This window comes from Nyctibius grandis, chromosome 5 (assembly GCF_013368605.1).
Source record: "Nyctibius grandis isolate bNycGra1 chromosome 5, bNycGra1.pri, whole genome shotgun sequence".
In the NCBI taxonomy this organism is placed as follows: Eukaryota; Metazoa; Chordata; class Aves; order Nyctibiiformes; family Nyctibiidae; genus Nyctibius; species Nyctibius grandis.
The window spans coordinates 39506001-39524769 of NC_090662.1; the positions used below are offsets into that span (position 1 = coordinate 39506001).

The window sequence follows — 18769 nt, forward strand, 5'->3', positions numbered from 1 at the left end:
CCGGAAAGGTGATGGAGCAACTTGTTCTTGGTGCTGTCTCTAGGCACATCAAGGATAGGGGGATCATTAGGGGCACTCAGCATGGCTTCACCAACGGGAAGTCTTGCTCAACCAACTTGATAGCCTTTTATGAGGACGTTACCCGGTGGATAGATGATGGTAAAGCTGTGGATGTGGTCTATCTCGATCTCAGTAAAGCGTTTGACACGGTCTCCCACAGCATCCTCGCAGCTAAACTGAGGAAGTGTGGTCTGGATGATCGGGTAGTGAGGTGGATTGTGAACTGGCTGAAGGAAAGAAGCCAGAGAGTAGTGGTCAGCGGGACAGAGTCCAGTTGGAGGCCTGTGTCTAGCGGAGTCCCGCAAGGATCGGTTCTGGGACCAGTTCTATTCAATATATTCATTAATGACTTGGATGAGGGATTAGAGTGCACTGTCAGCAAGTTCGCTGATGACACAAAACTGGGAGGAGTGGCTGATGTGCCGGAAGGCTGCGCAGCCATTCAGAGAGACCTGGACAGGCTGGAGAGTTGGGCGGGGAGAAATTTAATGAAATATAACAAGGGCAAGTGTAGAGTCCTGCATCTGGGTAAGAACAACCCCATGTACCAGTACAAGTTGGGGGCAGAGCTGTTGGAGACCAGCGTAGGGGAAAGGGACCTGGGGGTCCTAGTGGACAACAGGATGACCATGAGCCAGCAGTGTGCCCTTGTGGCCAAGAAGGCCAATGGCATCCTGGGGTGTATTAGAAGGGGTGTGGTTAGCAGGTCGAGAGAGGTTCTCCTCCCCCTCTACTCCGCCCTGGTGAGGCCGCATCTGGAATATTGTGTCCAGTTCTGGGCCCCTCAGTTCAAGAAGGACAGAGAACTGCTAGAGAGAGTCCAGCGCAGAGCCACGAAGATGATTAAGGGAGTGGAACATCTCCCTTATGAGGAGAGGCTGAGGGAGCTGGGTCTCTTTAGCTTGGAGAAGAGGAGACTGAGGGGTGACCTCATTAATGTTTATAAATATGTAAAGGGCAAGTGTCAAGAGGATGGAGCCAGGCTCTTCTCAGTGACATCCCTTGACAGGACAAGGGGCAATGGGTGCAAGCTGGAACACAGGAGGTTCCACATAAATATGAGGAAAAACTTCTTTACGGTGAGGGTGACCGAACACTGGAACAGGCTGCCCAGAGAGGTTGTGGAGTCTCCTTCTCTGGAGACATTCAAAACCCGCCTGGACGCGTTCCTGTGTGATATGGTCTAGGCAATCCTGCTCCGGCAGGGGGATTGGACTAGATGATCTTTCGAGGTCCCTTCCAATCCCTAACATTCTGTGTGTGAAAAGCTCCCTAGCACCTCTGAACGGTGGGAGGGTCATCTCCTCCTACCTTAAATTAATGGCGTACCTGCATAGCACAGGGCCAGATGCCCTGCAAGTGCCTGTGCTGGTTTTGGCTGGGGTAGAGTTAATTTTCTTTATAGAATGAAAAAATCCTGCCTCACTAATCCTGCTTGATCTCCTCCCAGAGAGAGGGCAGAGACACTTCCATGTCTTGCTGAATTAGAGGCAGCCCTGGCTGTCATTCGTACCAGATCTCCTCATAAGCACAAGGAGGTGGGGAAGGTCAAAATATTGCAGTTGCAGCTTCATGTTAATCATCCATTCACCTGAAGACTGAGCACTTGCAGCAAAACGTCATTTTGCATTCCATGTTTGTAAGTCTCAGGGCAAGAAAATACTGCTCGTGAGTTACTTTGGAGCTGCTCTCGCGGTAAAACCCAAGTGGCTTTCAGGATGTCCCAGTTATCTTCCTTGTTTGCCGATGGAGAACAGGGCTGATCCTGTAAAGACGACCACTTAGGAACATGAGAAACACCAAGCATTTTGAGATGGGTTTCCCCATCTCCTCCAGAGTTGCCACATCTAAACAACTGTAACTTGAGCTCTTGCACCATCCTGCACGTTTTCACTTGGCTGCCGAGATATCCCAGAGTTTATTTCTGAAGCTCCACTTTCTGCATGTCAACTGGGGATGCGTAAAAAGCTTTTCCCTACTCTCAGCCCAGGGCGAGGGCAGAAGACAGTGACTGCCAGGCCTGAATTTAGGAGCAACATACACTTCCCTTCCTGAACAGTCCTTAGGGAAGGATAAAGCTCTTTCCACTTTCACAGTCTTCCCTTTTACAAGTAAGAGACTTCTGATCTCTAGTGTAATGTTTTAATTCATGGTGACATCGAACTCAGCAGCAGACAGACTGATGGACTCAACTCAAGGCAGACAGCGCTCTAGCTAGTTGTTTGGGAGCTTGTTTGTTTGCTTGATGGTACATTTAAAGTGAGAAACTGATCATGTAAGAGGTGATAAAGACAGGAAAATGAAAAGGATGAGGTAGGTTAAAATTGTGAAGTGAAACAGAATCTACCTAAATGAAATAGAGTCGGACTTTCCACCTATTTTGTCACCACACCTGTCCTGCAGCTGTTAGCACTGAGCATCCCCTACTGAAGGTGGGTTTAAAGGTCACAGCACAACCAGGAATGAGTGGGAACCACACTGCAGTATTTCTACATACATACATACAGTGAGAGAGAGGGAGATATATGCTAATGACAGCCTAGTGAGAAACAATCAGTGTGTTAAGGGACTAAGGAGAGTTAAGTGGAAATCTGCAACTGCTGGAGACAGGGGCCTCTTGCCAAGACCTCAGCCTCCTACAGTTTCCACAGGACCTCGTACAGCAAAGGCCGTGATACCATGCCAAGGTACCATGATCCCACAACTTTTCCTCTGAAGGCAGGCAATTCTGAGTTGTAACAGATCGCCTCCCCCCACCACATTTGCTGTAGAGGCTCCATCCAACTTATAAAAATGTCTTCTTGTAAGTGTTGCATATTTACTGAATGTTATTCATATCATGCTTTCTACAAAAATATGTTACCAGAAAGCGCTCTTCTGCAGAGAAGCTAGAAAATCGGGGATGAGCACGAACCTGTGGGGATCATCAGGGTCACAGTTTGGTAGAAAGTTAGTGACAGCTTCGGCCACTTCTTCATTTAACAGCACATCCCAGAGTCCATCAGTAGCTAGGATCAGAACATCATCTGGCCCGTGCTCATACTGCAGGAGGTCATAGACTCTCACCTAAAACAAACAAAAACCAAGAGACATCTGTGAAGGAGGAGACTGCCAGAACTGTTCGTGAAACACTGCTGAGTTTGGCTGCAAGTTCGCAGGTTCAGCCAGGGCAGTGAAATACCTCTCCCGCAGCACTGCTGGGGTCTGTCTCCAATTTAGCCCTTGAGCCAGCGACTCCTTCTGCCCCAGCATGGCTCAAGTGCTGACCCCAGCCAGGATGGACATAAGCGTTCCTGAGCAAGGCTGTAGAGCACCGTGCTGCCCACTGCCAGCAGTGCTCAAAGCCTCCCCCACCCAGCAGCCTAGCTGGGTGTGTGAGGCTCTTCCCTATCATTGGCACAACTAGTCATATGGAAGCTGAATAATTTATTTGATGAATTTTTGATATTTTCTAAAAAATATTCACAAAGAATTGTTTTCACTATTTGTCCAGATCCATTTAACTCTGACAGATAAATTGCACATATTCAGAAATGCCTGTGTGGCAGAAGGCATCACTTTCATTTTCCTAGACCTAAGGCAGCCGCCGCACTCAAGAATTACAGTGAGTAGTTCAACAAAACGGAAAGAAGCTATTTACCTGCTCAGTTACGTGTATCAGTTACGGAGTTCACTGGGTAGAAACCAATTCAAGATCCGCACAAAAGTGAATCCCCAGGTCCATCCATGCTATTAAAATGCCCGCTGGCTTCACCTTGTCAGTCTGCAGCTGCAGTCAGGCTGACCACTGCTGCTGGCACCTCCGTAACACCCTGCCTTAAAAATTACTTCCACTGTCCTCTTGATGAGGCTGGGAAAAGCCAGGAGCGGAGGGTGCAGACACAGGGGGTGCCGGGGAGGCCATCAGCTGAGCCAGAATATGAGCAAAGGCCATGGCAAGTGTCTTAAAACGAGCCTTGAGTTGGGTGTAACTCTCCTCCCAGCACATGCTGTACTCCAGCTGACAAACCGCCTGCAATTCCCAGGCTGGGACGGGGAGCCGTTACGAAGCACTCATGAAGCACTTAAATTACCACAGCAACAACCGCAGTTTGAAAGAAGTGTGACAACCTTGGCAAGGCAGACAGGAAGAAACAATCATCTGTACTGAAGTTTGGAAATGGTGCACCTCGTCACGCACCTTGCTCCAGCCTCAGGCTCCACTAACAGCCGCGGCAGTCAGGAAATTTGTCGGGACAAGCACTTGGCAGAACTAGAAAATATGAGCTGTTTCATTCTCCCTCCTGCTGCATTCTCCCCTTAGGAGCCATGGAGCAGGCAATGCACATAAAATGCCTGGACCTTTTAATGTAATTATGATTTTATGGGACTGCAACCAGTACCAGACAAAAAAAAAAACACCTCACCTAGACCTGACTGCTAATCCTTACTTGTTTGCTTTGCACTCAAAAGCACAAGAAGGTCATTTGTAAAATGTAACCTTCACTTCATTATCTAAGGTAGCAGCTGAATGAGGACTTTGGAGAGGATTACAGTCAAGGCAAGATACTCTCCTCATTAGAGCATATCTCCTTATTCAGACTGAGTGGGAATACTGTTATAAGAAAAGATCCTTATACGCAGCAGAGCTCTCATCTCGAGCCCACTGCGCAGAAACCAGTATCTGCCATAGTCCCCATCTCCCAGAATTCAGTTCAGCCTCTAACAGCCCAGGGTTTCAACTTGGAAATCACTGGGGTGTGGAAGGTGAGTTGGCCAACACAGCCATCAATAAGAGCACATGTTCTGGTCAGACTCTGGGGTACAGGCAAATATTTGAGAGAGCATCGGGGTTAATGCTCAGGGATGCACTCAGCAGCAAGCCCCTTGTAGGAATAACCAAGCACTAGGGAAAATCACCTCTCTGGGTGATTTTTGCCTGGCTCTCCCACCCAGACAAAGTACACATTATGCCACAAGAGCCTTTTTTGCAGTGTTGGTGGGGGAAGAAGGCAGGAAACTAAGACCATGCATCACTGATTTGAATCCTCCTGAAATGAACAATCATGTCTGACTGGGGAGCAGCACTGGGGTGGGTAAGAAATTTGTCAAAGCTACCTGCAGCCAATCCACAGGTCAAAAGGTCCAAATCCTTGGTGTAGCACAATGCTAGAGCAACACCAAGAACAGATCATTTTACCAAGAACATATTTATTTTTTGGGGAAAAAAAAATGCAATCACTGATTTTATGGGTGATATGAGAACAAGACAGTTACTTCCTAAAAGCAAAAGCTTTTGAATCTAGCACCTCCAGAAACGGGGGTCATTGAGAAGGAACTAGATGTCAGAAGAGGTGCAGAGAAGGGCAGTGGGATAAACAGTAAGCAATGCTAGGCTGGTACCCTAAGGAAAAGAGTGTGCCAAGGTTACAGGAGGCAAGCTTGGGGCAACTTCAGGTAAGATTCTTGTATACAAGGACCAGTTGGACATGCAACAAAATGTTCACTGAAATGCAGCTTTTTCTGCCTTCCAATTACCACAACAGCAACACATGAAGGCAGCCATGTCCACATAATACTTAATTTTTTCTTAAGCTCTTTCTTTCTTTCTGTCTTTCCTCAGATTTCTAAAATACAGCTGTATGTGCCCCCAGTACGTTGCTGACAAAAATGAGTTAATTTAGAGCTGTCCAGTCTACCACAGGTTCAGGTTATGCTCACAGAGCACTTAGTCCAGGCGCAGAAACAAGCCAGCTCCTAACCCTTCACTTTTCTGCTAGCAGCTTTGTTCTAGTCCTTACTTGGGTCAATGAGGGTCTCTTGCAGTAGCGACACGTGCCTTCAGCTGGACACGGAGCAGCGTGGCAGCAGAGCTCCCGGAGGCACACGGGTTGGGCAGCACCACCAAGGGCACATGTAACAGATGCTCAGACCAGCAGAGCTCACTGAACATCCACTCCATGCACCCCCACACTGTGCAACACCCCACAGCATACTCCACACATGCTGTACAGAAAAGGCGAGGGAATGTGATATGCTAGAGTTTTGGAAAGATGAGGAGAGGTCCAGGGAGTTACCTAAGTGCCTGCAACAGCAAGCAACCCCACAGTGCTGTAAATCTTACGTGACCAAAAGCAGCTCATTGGCTCCGATGGAAATTACTACTTTATTTTTTTAAAAATTCCAGAGCCAACCTTCCCAATGACTGCCTCCTTCCCATAGCTGCATTTCACGAAACTGAACAACAGTGAGGTCTAAGCGATGTTCTGTCTGCGAAGTAAATTTGCACAAAGCTTCACGCTGCAAAACAGTATCGCACAGCCCTGCTAGAGCAGATGATGGTTGGCCAGACACCGGCTGGCAGGGCAGAATTTTCCTTAACTGGTGCTGCACCCTTGACAAATTTCCTAGCAATTCCATCCCGAATCTTCAATCTTTCCCTCATGACTCGTTGCTTCTGCAGCCAGATGTTAATCCTGATAGTGCCCCACAGAACTCATGACCTCTGCCCCGAATGCCTTGGACTACCTGTGCTCTGTCCTCTGCCTCTGTGCTGTCCCGAGAGCCTTGTCAGCAACTCCCCCCAGCCTACCAGCCCAACTCCCCCGAGCCTACCAGCCCCTTCTGTGCTGCCCTGGCAAACTTTCTCACTCTCTAATATCTCTTTGGAGCATCAGGGCAGCCCTCAAAGGAGCCCACTTTGGTCACCATACTTCTACCATCCACTGATGTCTTACTTGATGTAGAGCAGCTGACCTGTTAACTAGCTAATCTTGACTTTAGCAACCAGAAAACGTAAAAAGCCAACTATAAGGAAGGAGCACCAGGACCTCGGTAGCACAGACATCCATGACAATAAGCATTGGGTTACACTACATTTTATCCTGACCATACTGACAGATCTCTGCGGACAGGTAACAGCGGATACACACCACTAGAGCCCACAGACACACGCATCTTTCTGAACACACGTTATGCAGTTTGTCACATAACGCCTTTCTTCAGTCCAGATATTTGTTTCTCATATTGCTCACCTACGTGCAATCAAGAGCACCGAGAAAAATGCTCTGGGCAAGCAACAAACAAACAGGTGGGCTGGTTTTATATTTACATTTCAAATGATCTACCCACCGGAAAAAACCCTGCATTTGGCTGCCGAAAAGCACCAAGGCAGCTCTGCGAAGGTGCTGCGGCTTGCTTGCCAGGTTTGGTTCTAACAGGCAGCCAACGCGAGTCCCTGCGGCTTGAAAACCGCTCACAACAGTGACACGCGAGCCTGCAGCCACCTGAGGTGCTCCTCAGGAGCCGGCCCCAGGGGAACTCGAGCCAAACAACAGCCTGCATTCGCTCGCCTGCACTATTGATCAACTCGGCTACTTCAATAAATTAAGCCCTTTCTTAATTGTATCGTCCCTTTTTATGCACAGTGTTATCCAGCGCAGCTTTGCTGGCAAACGAGATCTTTCAATACCACCCTCCAAGTAATTTATATGTAAATAATAAAAAGCGGGTCCCAACACTGCTCCCTGCAGCACTCACCAATTAATCTCCTTTTAGCTTTTTACTGCCACCCTTTGTTTCCTGCCCTTTAGCCAATTTCCAGTAGACTGTGCCAACTTTCCACTTAGTCTGTAGCTTCATATCTTTCACATTAATAACCTCTGATGCAGAACAGTTTCTCAAATGTTTTCTGAGAAATCAAAGTGCTCATGCAAGACCATCTACTGCATTTATTATTATTTTTTAATTCTCTGGTAGACAAAACCCTGAAGGACTTCAAGCCACTAAAGTGTGATGTTTGCTTCTTGAAACCACCTCGACTCCTTTTGATCATACTGTACTTCCCTAAGTATTTGCCTTGCTTATTCCATTCAATGGTGTAATTCCTGAAGATTTCTCCAGAAGGCAGATGTGAATCTAAAACATGTCCTTTGACATATTTGTGGAGTTGTCAGAAAGATTTTACTAACATAATGGAACAAGGAAAATTCTCCTTCATTACCTTCTTATCATTCACTGTGGTGGCTGGCTTTGGGTTCATCGCTGGCATGGGCCAAATGCTGCTGTCAAAGCCACACTTCTCCCCAACAAACAGCTGAGCTCCCATTCGAAAAATATCAGGATGAAATTCTGCTTTTTAGCTGCAACAAGGTGGCTCTTGCTGAGCTTTAAAAAGCAGAATTTCCTGCTGAAAGCTTTCAAATGAACTGTTTCATTATGAAAAATAAATATTTAATTCCATGCCAGAGAGCCTCAGCCATGGCTTGCCTGCTTTGTGCTACTCCAGTTCATTACAAAAGGCTCAATTCTCTAGAGCTCACCAACCTGCAGAAGTCCTCCAAATCTGGTCTCCTAACAGCTGAGCCACTGAATCCTGATTACATTTGCCAGTCTTCGCTACATGACTTCTCCTCCCATAGCCTGGCACTCTATCAAAGTATCATTTTGCACCACCCTCAAATTACTTTTATATGCCTATTTCTGGATGTAGTCTCAGGGATGCTTACCTTTCCTTCAGCTAAATTTAGGCAGACAGCATACCAGAGCTTTGCCACGCTGAAGTAAAATGTTCTGAAAACTCACCACGTTGCCCTCAACTTGGGAAAGGACACTGTAATTTTGGCACAGAAACAGAAGCCAGAGGACTTGGATCCTCCCCTTGTCACGACTCACTGGGCGCCTTAATTTCCTGTGCCTCCCCTTTTCCAGGTCTGGAAACCAGACATTGTGCTTCCCTACCTCTACATAAACAATTTGAAATCCAGTGCTGCACAAGGGCCAAATATGACTGCTGCTTGATGCCACTGCCTTTACTTCCAAGTGCCACGCTTCCCAGATGGCAGCATAAAGACATTGTTTCTTAATGCCTGTTTCTGTACAAGGTGCACTGTCCACATATGGACAGAACAAGTCAGGGGCAAACACGAGGAGATAAAGCACTGGGGCTCTCTGGGAAGAAAACGAAGATATTATTAAGAGAAGAAGGTGCAATGGAAAGCAAGTTGGAGCATATGTTACTTCCTAATAAAATTGTGTTGCTTTTTTTTTTTTTTTTCCAGTATCTCTAAATTGATGTCGCTGGTGCTCTGTCTGTCCTCCTCCTGCCCTCGTACATTGCTGCTGAATTTAGTTGTGAAGGGAATGTGGAAACAAAGCCAATTTTGCTTCCCTTTTGCGAAGCAGTTAAGAGATCCTGAAATGTGGATAGCATATGAACTGAATGTCACATTCCAGAATTTGAACACGTACAGACACACTCCACACACATCAGAAAAGCCCATGAGAAGCTTTGGTTTATACACACAGGCAAATACTGCAGCAGCAATTGGCAGAGCTGATACTGCTGAGATGCTGTGCTGCAGCCATTACATACCCCAGAAACACTGGGTCTCAGGATGCCAGAAAGAAAAAAAAAAATAGGTAGAATTGCATCATTTTTCTGGCACTAAACAAATCCATCACAGTGATGAGGGCAGAGCTGCTGTCTGCCTGGCTGAGGAGAACAGGTCCCAAGTGAGGGATACCACACATTCAAAGTGAGGAGAGGGAAGGTACCGGATTGACAGCAAGGAAACATGAAGAAGGGTCTGTCTGTAGATCTAGTCCCTTTCTTCAGGGCCAGAACCTCTCAGCACTTTTAAAATTTTTATTTTTAAGGTCACAAAGATGTTCTAAGCAAGGTTAGTTTAATAATTTGGTTCCTTCCTAGCAGTATTATGTCATCTGTGTATTTTCATTCTCTCACACTGCTATAAGCAAGCAATAAATTCAAGGTCAAATACTGGATATGGTTAAAACTCCAGCAAGCCAGTTGACAGTGGACAGCTCTCAGCATTTGGGCCACGGAAGCAAAGCCTCTTCTTTTTGTGTTGTCATCAGATGGTTTGCCCTTGCTTAATATTTTATGAAAAATATGTGTCATCTGTTCCTTGACGTAGGAACAGGAATGCAGTTACAGAGGAAATAAAAGCGAGGTTTGCATGTTTCTTGTTAACAAATACATTCAAATCCCTTTGGAAGGCTTGATATCCTTCACTGCAAGGTCTCTGTTGGTCAAAAACTGGAATTGTTTGTGGTGAGGCAAGTCAAAATGATGGAGGCATTTAAAACTACCCCTAACACAAAGACTGCATAATCCCCTCCTTATGTCATCATTTGGGAATGCACACTGCCATTCCTGCCATTATTTGGTGTTTGCACAAAACTATCATCAAGAATTAAGAACTGGAGGTGAAGGGGCACAGAGATGGAAGAACAAAGCACTCTTCTAATTGCTTTTGGTATTTTCCTGCTTAACAGTTGATCTGGTATCCTCTGTGTAATGCAGGATACTACGCTACTGTGGAAGACATTCAGTGCTCCCTTCTGGAGAACACAGATTTCCATTAGCTTCTGTGACGGTAGCATGACCTAGGCCTCAAGGGGAGCTGGAGCACATGAAGGTGGGGAGAGATGGGTGTCTGTCACACTGAATGGCGAGGCTATGGGATAACCGTAGACCAGGGATGTGGAGCAACCATAGCCAGGGCACACAGCTGGGGAACTTATAAAATTCCTACCATGCAGATGTTACTAACATGCTGCACCTTTGGCAAAGGCAGCATGTTACCTGGATTGGACCACAATCAGAATGGACAATTTGGGAAGAACAAGTAAGCACACTAAGTATATTTGTTTCTCTCCCACAAATCCAGTAGTTGAACCTTGGCTGTTTTACCTCAGGAGATGAGGACAGGAAAGGTTTGATGTATATATTGGAGTCGTGTACTTTCAGGTCATGGTCTCCCAGTCCTCGGGTCACTCCAATTGTTGCCATAACCCGAGCCTGGAAATAAAAGCAATGGGATCAAATCTTGTTACATGCACTGTGTCAACAGGGAAAGAGATAACGTTCCTACTTCGTAACTGCTATAGTTAGGGATTAATTCTCTTTTCTCTCCCAGAAACACTAGATTTAACACAGCTAGTCAACTTCAAAACTTTTCACACTCATGCCATCTCCATTTCCCTCATTATTCCAAGCTTTGTATTCACCCACATCCCCATGTGCGCACACCCATCTTAGACTGTGACCCTCTGTAAGGGACTGGGACTATAGGAACGTAACCCGGTCGCCTCACTGTCCCATGCCAGTCTACAAGAACATTCCTTCAGCAAACTATACTGTTAGTAAACGGGTTTTATAAAAAGGATGAGGAGCCTAATTACTCACCTAAGAAACCTGCAGCCTCTTCCTATTGACATATTGCCATATATTCCCTCCACCAAGTAAAAGTGCCAAAGGCCACCTTGAAGTGCTGAACAGACAGGTGACACACACACAGTGGCACTGACCACAGTGCTCTCCTCTGGGGAGAGCCAGTCTAAGGCAGGTCTGCTGTTACCTCAGGTCTACCACTTCCTTTCGCAAGCACCTTCCTCTGCAACATAAGCAGTCTCTCAAGAGGTGCTGGGCTTTTCTTCATTAACACTTCTCCAAAGACTGACCAGGCAGACAGCCTCACGGGGAATCTCACTCTCTGCTGTCTGCATATCACTTCCCCCAAACTCTAGTTTAGCCGCAGCAGCTTCTGAACAAGAGAGCTCACAGCATCAATAACAGCAAGCAACAGACTCAAAATTATTTTGCTTCACTAACCCCTGGCTCCATAAGGCAATAAGAAAGTAAATTAAAAAGATGTGCATGAAACATTTTGCAAATAATTATAAACCTAACCAAATTCAGAGATAAGCTGCAGGTCTGAACCTTCAAAACTTGGACTAATTTTGAAGAGTGTGTATTTTTGCACTGAGATAAGAACCTAATGCAGCAGGGGAGCACTATTTAGAAACACAGCGAGCATACCAATATCGGCAAACTGACGCCACTGTGTCCTTATATTGATCCTACTGCTGCATCCAGCTAAGCTTGCTGGGATCAGCACTAATGATCTCACTGTTCTTAATCACAGAGCTGGAAACAAAGTACACCCGAACACAACGCTTTGTTTCTCCCTTTCAAGAAAAACTATCAGCATTCAGACATCAGAAAAATTCAACAGTAAGTTCACGTACACTAGCTGAAGAAGGTATGGTTAAGGGGTGTTATACTTCCCAAATCCTGCCCTGATCCCTCCCCCTCCTAAATTAGGGTTTTGCATCTCAGAGCACTCTAAAATATTATTAAATATCCTACTGCTTTGTTTTCAGCAAACATGAGGTATTTTGCTCTCTTCATCCAGCCTAAGTTATATTTTACAATGAAATCAGGAACATTTTAAGTCAATTATTTAAGACAGTCTCATTGTAGCCCACTTACAATGAAAGAAAAACAAAAGCAAACTAAACAGCAAATGACTATGTTTGCTATAAAAATGCTCTTTAGTATGTTGAGCTCCCCGCACCGCCCCCCAGACATGAGACTGATTTATGACAGAACCAAGATATTCTCTCAAGCTGTCAAAACGATAAAATAAAGAGATACTGAGTGGAAAACACTGGACTGCACAGGCTAAACCGAGTTGTAAACAGCACAGAATTCCTTCTTCCTTTGGTCCGAGGAAAGCAAACATGCCCACCTTCTTGCCTTCTCCATATATAAGGGGAAACTTCAAGTCATCTTCCTCTATGGTTTTGTATGCCCTGTGGAGGGAGGACAAACAACATTTATAAGGCTTGCATTCAATTAATGACCCAGTGCCCTGAAACAAGCAGCTGATTTAAAAAAAAAAAAAAAAAAAAATCTCATTATTTTTCTTAGGGACTCTGTCTTTGAAACAAGATGTAGATTTCTTTTTTTGTGCAAAGATTTTCCCCAAAGAATTATCCATTTCACCAAAAGGAAAAGTGAACACCAGGAAATATCTAACATGCCAAGCTGCCACTATTGCTTGCAAGGAAAAAGAGGCGGACTAGAATAACATCCTAATCAGGTAAGATATCATTGGCTATGGCAGCAGCTATACCATAATACAGTGTCATTAAAAAAAACCCAACCAAACAAAAAAAACCCACCCCAGATCCACCAAGAAGCTAACCAATGATTAGATTCACACTGTTAACGTGAAATGGTGAGCAATAGCAGGACGTGTACACAGTCGAAGTGTGAAACAGCTCTCCGATCCTGTTCTCACCTTTCAGGAGTGCTTAAACCAAGACAAGCTTCATGTGCTGAAGAGTCTTAGAAGAACATTTAGTGCTCATTTGACCTTGACTGCAACGGTCAACATTGTCAGAGATTTCACATTTCACAGCAGCCTTCCCATGGCCAAAAGACAAGAGAAGTAAATGCTCATGCTCTGATTCTGTTTATCACACGCCTGCATACTCTGCCTTTTACACACCCAGCTCTTGACACTGATGAGGTGAGAAGGTGAGCAATCTTGCCAGTGAGAAATAAAAAAAAAAAATAGTCAGCTGTCATTCTCATAAGCTGCAGAGTGCCATGGTTTGTGTAACACATGCTCGAGCCGAGGTGCTGGGGAGCCTCTTTGGTTACAGTACATCACCCCAGAGGGACACGCTTCCTTCCCTTCATACCACAAAATTCTCCCTCCCCAGCATGTTGTCCTTCCGTCCTGGCCCACCCCTGCCCAAAGCCTTTGGGGTGATACCAAAATCATCCCCCGAGTGCACAAGTCAGCGCTCCCCGCCAACGTGGAAGGGAGAAGTGGCAGCAGGGCAGGCGCCGCGGTGGGTCCCCTGCCAGCCACCACTAGCCCCTGCTGCGTGGCTCTCCAGCTGGGCTGGCTGCTTGAGCTCTGGGGAGTCACATTCAATCAGGTTTAAGCAATCTTAAGGCTGTGACACAAACCAGCAGGAAATTAAAAATTAAGGGTGAAACCCTATATTGTAATCAAACTGCCCCCTGCTTCACCAAAATATGGCATAGACCTAGGATCAATAAATGGTGGTGTATTACACAGCTATACATGCTGCAACACCTAGGCAAGCCTTAGACTTAAAGAGAGTAGCACAGACATTTAAGCCCCACCTTTACATTTCCCAGTAATCACAGGTAGGGCCTGTTTGGGGTGGGGGCAGGGGGAGGAAAAGCAACCAAAATGCAAAGAAGAAACAGCAGTGGAGGACTCTGCTCCCATACTACAAAACGTTACTAGGTGTGAAATCCCAAAACGGAACCAGGTGAGATGTGCAAAACACAGTGGTTGCTTCATGGGAGACCACACAGTCAAGAATATCTTGGGTATATAACAGCTCAGCTTATAAACAGCTTAGCTCTTAAACCAAACAAAAAGGCACAAACCACTACAAGTAGCCAGCATGATAAAACTTCCCTGATGTTTATATCCCAGAATAGCATTTTGTTGGGAAAGATGAGTCAGTCATGGACTTTGCTCTTGTTCCTTCCTTTATTTCCAACAGGGAATAGCTAACATCTCTACCTCACTCACCAACCTGGATATCCTGGTTTGAATGTGAAGGAAGAATTTTACCATCCCTCACGAACATGTTCCAAACCTTCCAGCTGGACCTACAGTGCTGGTGAAATCTCCTCGAGGAGGAGTCTGAACTCTTTCGTATTCCTTGCATAGAGCCAGTTGTGCTCTGACACCAAGAACAAGGGTATCAGCTGAGTCCATACTGGGCATCAGAGTGAAATGACTAATCAAACCACAAACCCAACAAGACCACCATTCCTACTGGATTTTCAAGTTGCTGTACATATTTGTTACAAATAGCAAACACGATTAAGTTGATGTGACTTAACTATTTGCAACCCCTTTTTAAAGGAAAAACCAAACCCATTCTTTAGCCACAAACTATATTATCTGCAAGATAACTACAAATACTTAAGGCCAAAGCCCCCAATTTACACTGTCCTGTAAGTAGCCAAAAACAGGGACCAAGTTTTCTTCCCTCTCTCCCCTCCTTCCTTATATTGTTCTGCATAGCACCTCACACTGACTGTGCTTTAGGATGAAGGAAAAAAAAGAAGGGGTGAAAAAGGCATCATTTAGGCCAGTGTCCTTCAAAAGAATGGTCCCTACTACCGAGTCCAGCACCTTTTACGGAACCACCATAAGGACCATCGTCCCTAGGGCCTTCAACTGTTACACAACGATGCAAGGTTGCTGGAAGAGGCTGTGTTGCAAGGGCTGAAGCTAACTTGTTTCATCAGCAGATTAGGAAGGGCAGCTGGCGAGCCTATGGCCTCCTGAAGCTATGCAACTAAGTGAGGGAGGCCCAGAGGGCTCCAGTGATTTGTTTCGTGGTTTCTCACAGCAAATCACCTCTTGGACTCAGAACTTGGGTGTCAAGACTCATCTCAAACACGCTTTTTTTGTTGATGTTGCTATTGCCTGAAAAATTATCAGCGCTTGAAAAACAATGCTCAGAACTGCAACCACAGCAGTGGAGCTGGCACAGACACACTGAAAAGCAACCTGAGACGCTCTAGAAAATTACCTATGTCCTGCATTACTAGAGAAACACAATTAATAATATATGACTACGTGGTTTGCTGCAAGAGAAGGATGAAGGACAGCTTTTCAGCTAGCAGCTTGGCAACTGCACTGGGGAGAAAGAAGGAAGGAAGCTATGGAGTTCATTTTGATTTATGCCCTGTGAAACCTCCTGTACTTTGTATGTGTGTTTATTTCACACAGGCAACAACCTTCTGGGCTATTTCACTTCATTTTATGTAATAAAGTTGCGTTTATACCTTCCTGTGCTGTTTAGAGTGTGCTGTATATAAAGATATAATATGGCAGTAGGTACATCAAACACAGACATATGGAGAACCTGAGGGGGTTGTTTGGCTTTTTTAGTGCCAACATGGCCTTATTCAGCCACCTACATAATTCATCCTAGCTCACTGTTTTAACACACACAAACAGAGGGTTGCAACCTCCACTCTCCCCATCTTCCTCATCCGCATCCCAGGTGGTCTCAGGTGCCACCAGGGCATGACGAGACAGGTTATAAAGACAAGGCTATGCTATTGCTTGCTGCTCTGACTGAGCCTAAATCCTGTCAAGTGTTTCTGCCACATAAACCTCTATTTTTCCAAATGGAAAAACAGGGGGGTAGAAGGGGGAATAGAAAAGGCGAGCTTGTGCCCAGCTAGATCTAGCTGCATTTTTTTCAGTTAACTTGGTTCTTCTTTTCATTTCAAAAGAATTATTAAATGCTACTGCTGTCCAAAAATACTGAACTAGGGCTTGACATACGTACCACCCACAAAGTTACATTTGGACTCAGGATCAACATTTTGGAAAACCGGGCCAAATCGCACCGGGAGCCAAAAGAGATGTCAGAACGAAAGAACTAGGACTGACATGATGTTACTCATATGCTAACTGGAATCTGCTCTAAATACATGGTGAAAAAAATCACCAGAAGCTGCTAAATGCACAAGACAATCTATGGAAGAAGTTTCCTACAGTGCTGAGGTCAATAGCAGTGCTTCAGGCACTCTTTAAATAAAAGATTACCGAAGTTACCTGCGTATTGCTGGGTCAGAACTTGAAAAACTGGTCAGTTCCCAAATTCAGATTTCAGAGCCAAAATCCTAGATAATTTCTTACATGTGTTACGCACTCTCTTGCCATATAGTTGTTTCTTAAAATTTGCCTTCTGAAAGCACGTACAAATTCATGTAAGAGTAGTATGATGACAAAAAAAAAATCCACATAATATTTTCTTTTACAGCAAACTGTGTAAGGTTACTGGTCATGAAAAGTATCGTGTTGGCATCCCCAGGCACAACAGATGGTGGCGAAAACGCAATCTACCCTGACCTGGAAGGCTCAGTTCTATGAACAACATGGGAATCCAGACTCTGTGCTCTGCTTTTCCATAGCACTTGGCTTTAGAAAGTTTGTGTGTATTTTGTATCTCTGCTAGTGACACCTGATAGTAAACTGAGAATTAAACCTAAGGAAGAGCAAAAAGAATCGTCATCAAAGGGCTTTAACTTGAAGCATAGAGCAAAATCCACTTGCAGCAAGCAAGCAAGAAAAAGCACTACGGCTTCAGAAATGTCCTAGTTCATACTGAGTACAAGGATGAAGGTTCTCCTGTGAGACAGGTTTGTAGATTCATCTAGCACTGCTTTGCCACCACTCTCAAACAAAACCCAAACCTAGAACCATCCCAAAACATCCTCCCACCACCCCCCGCGAAAAAAAAAACCCACAACAAAACTACCCCAGATAACCAACCAACCTCCCTTCCCCCAAGATCAACTTTCCTTGGTCATATCAACAGAAAACCAGATTTTAATCCTTGAGCAACACAAAACTTGATAGAAACTGTTTTTTTCCCACCTCACACACAAGGAATCAGTGGATTGGAGCTAACCCTTTGGATAATAGAGCTTAAATCAGCAACCCAAAAGGAACTGTTTATCTGTACTGTCTATTGAACTACAGGCATCAAACCAGTATAAGTGTGTGCTTACTACCAGGAAGAAAAGATGCGTAGTGCAGGTTAGGCACAGAGCCACTGAAAAATATGCAATTTATGTCTCGATCCAGCCATAATTTTTAAAAAATGTCCTGCACATATGTGCTTCTGCAGAGTCAGGATCTCTAAATCCAGACAGTACTGTCTGATACTACGTACTGTCTAGGTAGGTCAGCTTTAATGTTCCAGTGCCTCACTATCTTTCCCTGATTACTCATCTGACATATAGTTTGATAAGGCAATACTATGATAAACAAAGATAATAAAAGCACACAAGCTGTAGTAAAGTTTGTTAAGAGAAAAGATGATGGCAAACCCAAATCAATTAAAGACAACAGATGCATGTGCACATATGCACAAAACAGTTTTTAGGGAAAGATCTACTCTAAACCAAGATACTCTCATAGGGTTTCTCTCAGGTAAAGAGGAAAACAAACAAGTTTTAAAACATGCGTTTTTCCCAGAAAATTCCGAAACCCCTTCTTCTGAACCTGAAACTGGGTAATGCTTCATTTTGCAAATTCTAGTTATGTCTACCCATCTACAAATTAAAAAAAAACAACAAAGTATCTCAGCATGACTTGTACACACATGATTTCTAGCTTGGTCAAATCAGACTGGTACGTGAGCTCTGGACCTCCAGGGAGCCTTCACTGTCCTGTACAGTCCTAAGACAGAGTGTGGACTTTGGAGAGGATGTATCCCCCAGCACCACATACTCCTGTGGAAGTAATTCCTAAGCAGAACAAACTCTGTCCGTCTTGGCCAGCCAATTTTAAAGATTCAAACACTGTCATCTTCTCTCAGGCACCTCCTGGAATGTGGCTGATTTTTTAGCCTATTCACCTCTAATGGAGCATTAAAAGAAACTGGTGAAGGAAAAGTCAGGGAGAGGGTGGCCAAGGACCTAGAGAGGCCCTTGCCTAAATAAAGGACTGATGGAAAAAAAATTAACTGAGGGTATTTATAAGTACCCTCCCTTGCTGCTTTTGTGCTCAGGAGGCTGCGAGGGACAGAGCAAGTGTGCTGCGAGCACTTTCATTCACTGCTTGTGACCGGTTGAGCTTCTACTACCCAGAGTGACAGAAACTGCATGCAGATACTGCAGCTGCACATCAAGTGGATCCATGTTCTGCAACAGTCTCACCAGGCCAAGTCTTTTTTCCCCAGCAAATCTGCTGTCTTGAATGCTTCTTAAAATCTACTTCATCTCTTCTACTTTTAAAAGACAAACAGGAAGGTTTGTCAGCAATCTTCTCTGGAGGGGTAAGGGAAGTGGGCTGTTAACACCCTATGGGCTTACTGCACTGTGACTGACAGA

At 45.0% G+C, this 18769-nt stretch overlaps 1 protein-coding gene across 2 annotated transcripts in view; it reads right to left on the minus strand.

Annotated features, from left to right (window-relative positions):
• PPM1H (protein phosphatase, Mg2+/Mn2+ dependent 1H) overlaps positions 1-18769 on the minus strand; it is a 169726-nt gene that overhangs the window by 12702 nt on the left and 138255 nt on the right. For both annotated transcript variants that reach the window (XR_011048246.1, XM_068401703.1), the window contains exons 7-9: positions 12597-12660; positions 10757-10864; positions 2975-3126 (exon numbers count right to left, since the gene is read on the minus strand). Coding sequence is in view for 1 of the 2 variants with exons in the window: in XM_068401703.1 (XP_068257804.1) it covers positions 2975-3126; positions 10757-10864; positions 12597-12660 (324 nt within the window). In the remaining variant the exon portion in view is untranslated. The remainder of the gene's footprint in view (positions 1-2974; positions 3127-10756; positions 10865-12596; positions 12661-18769) is intronic.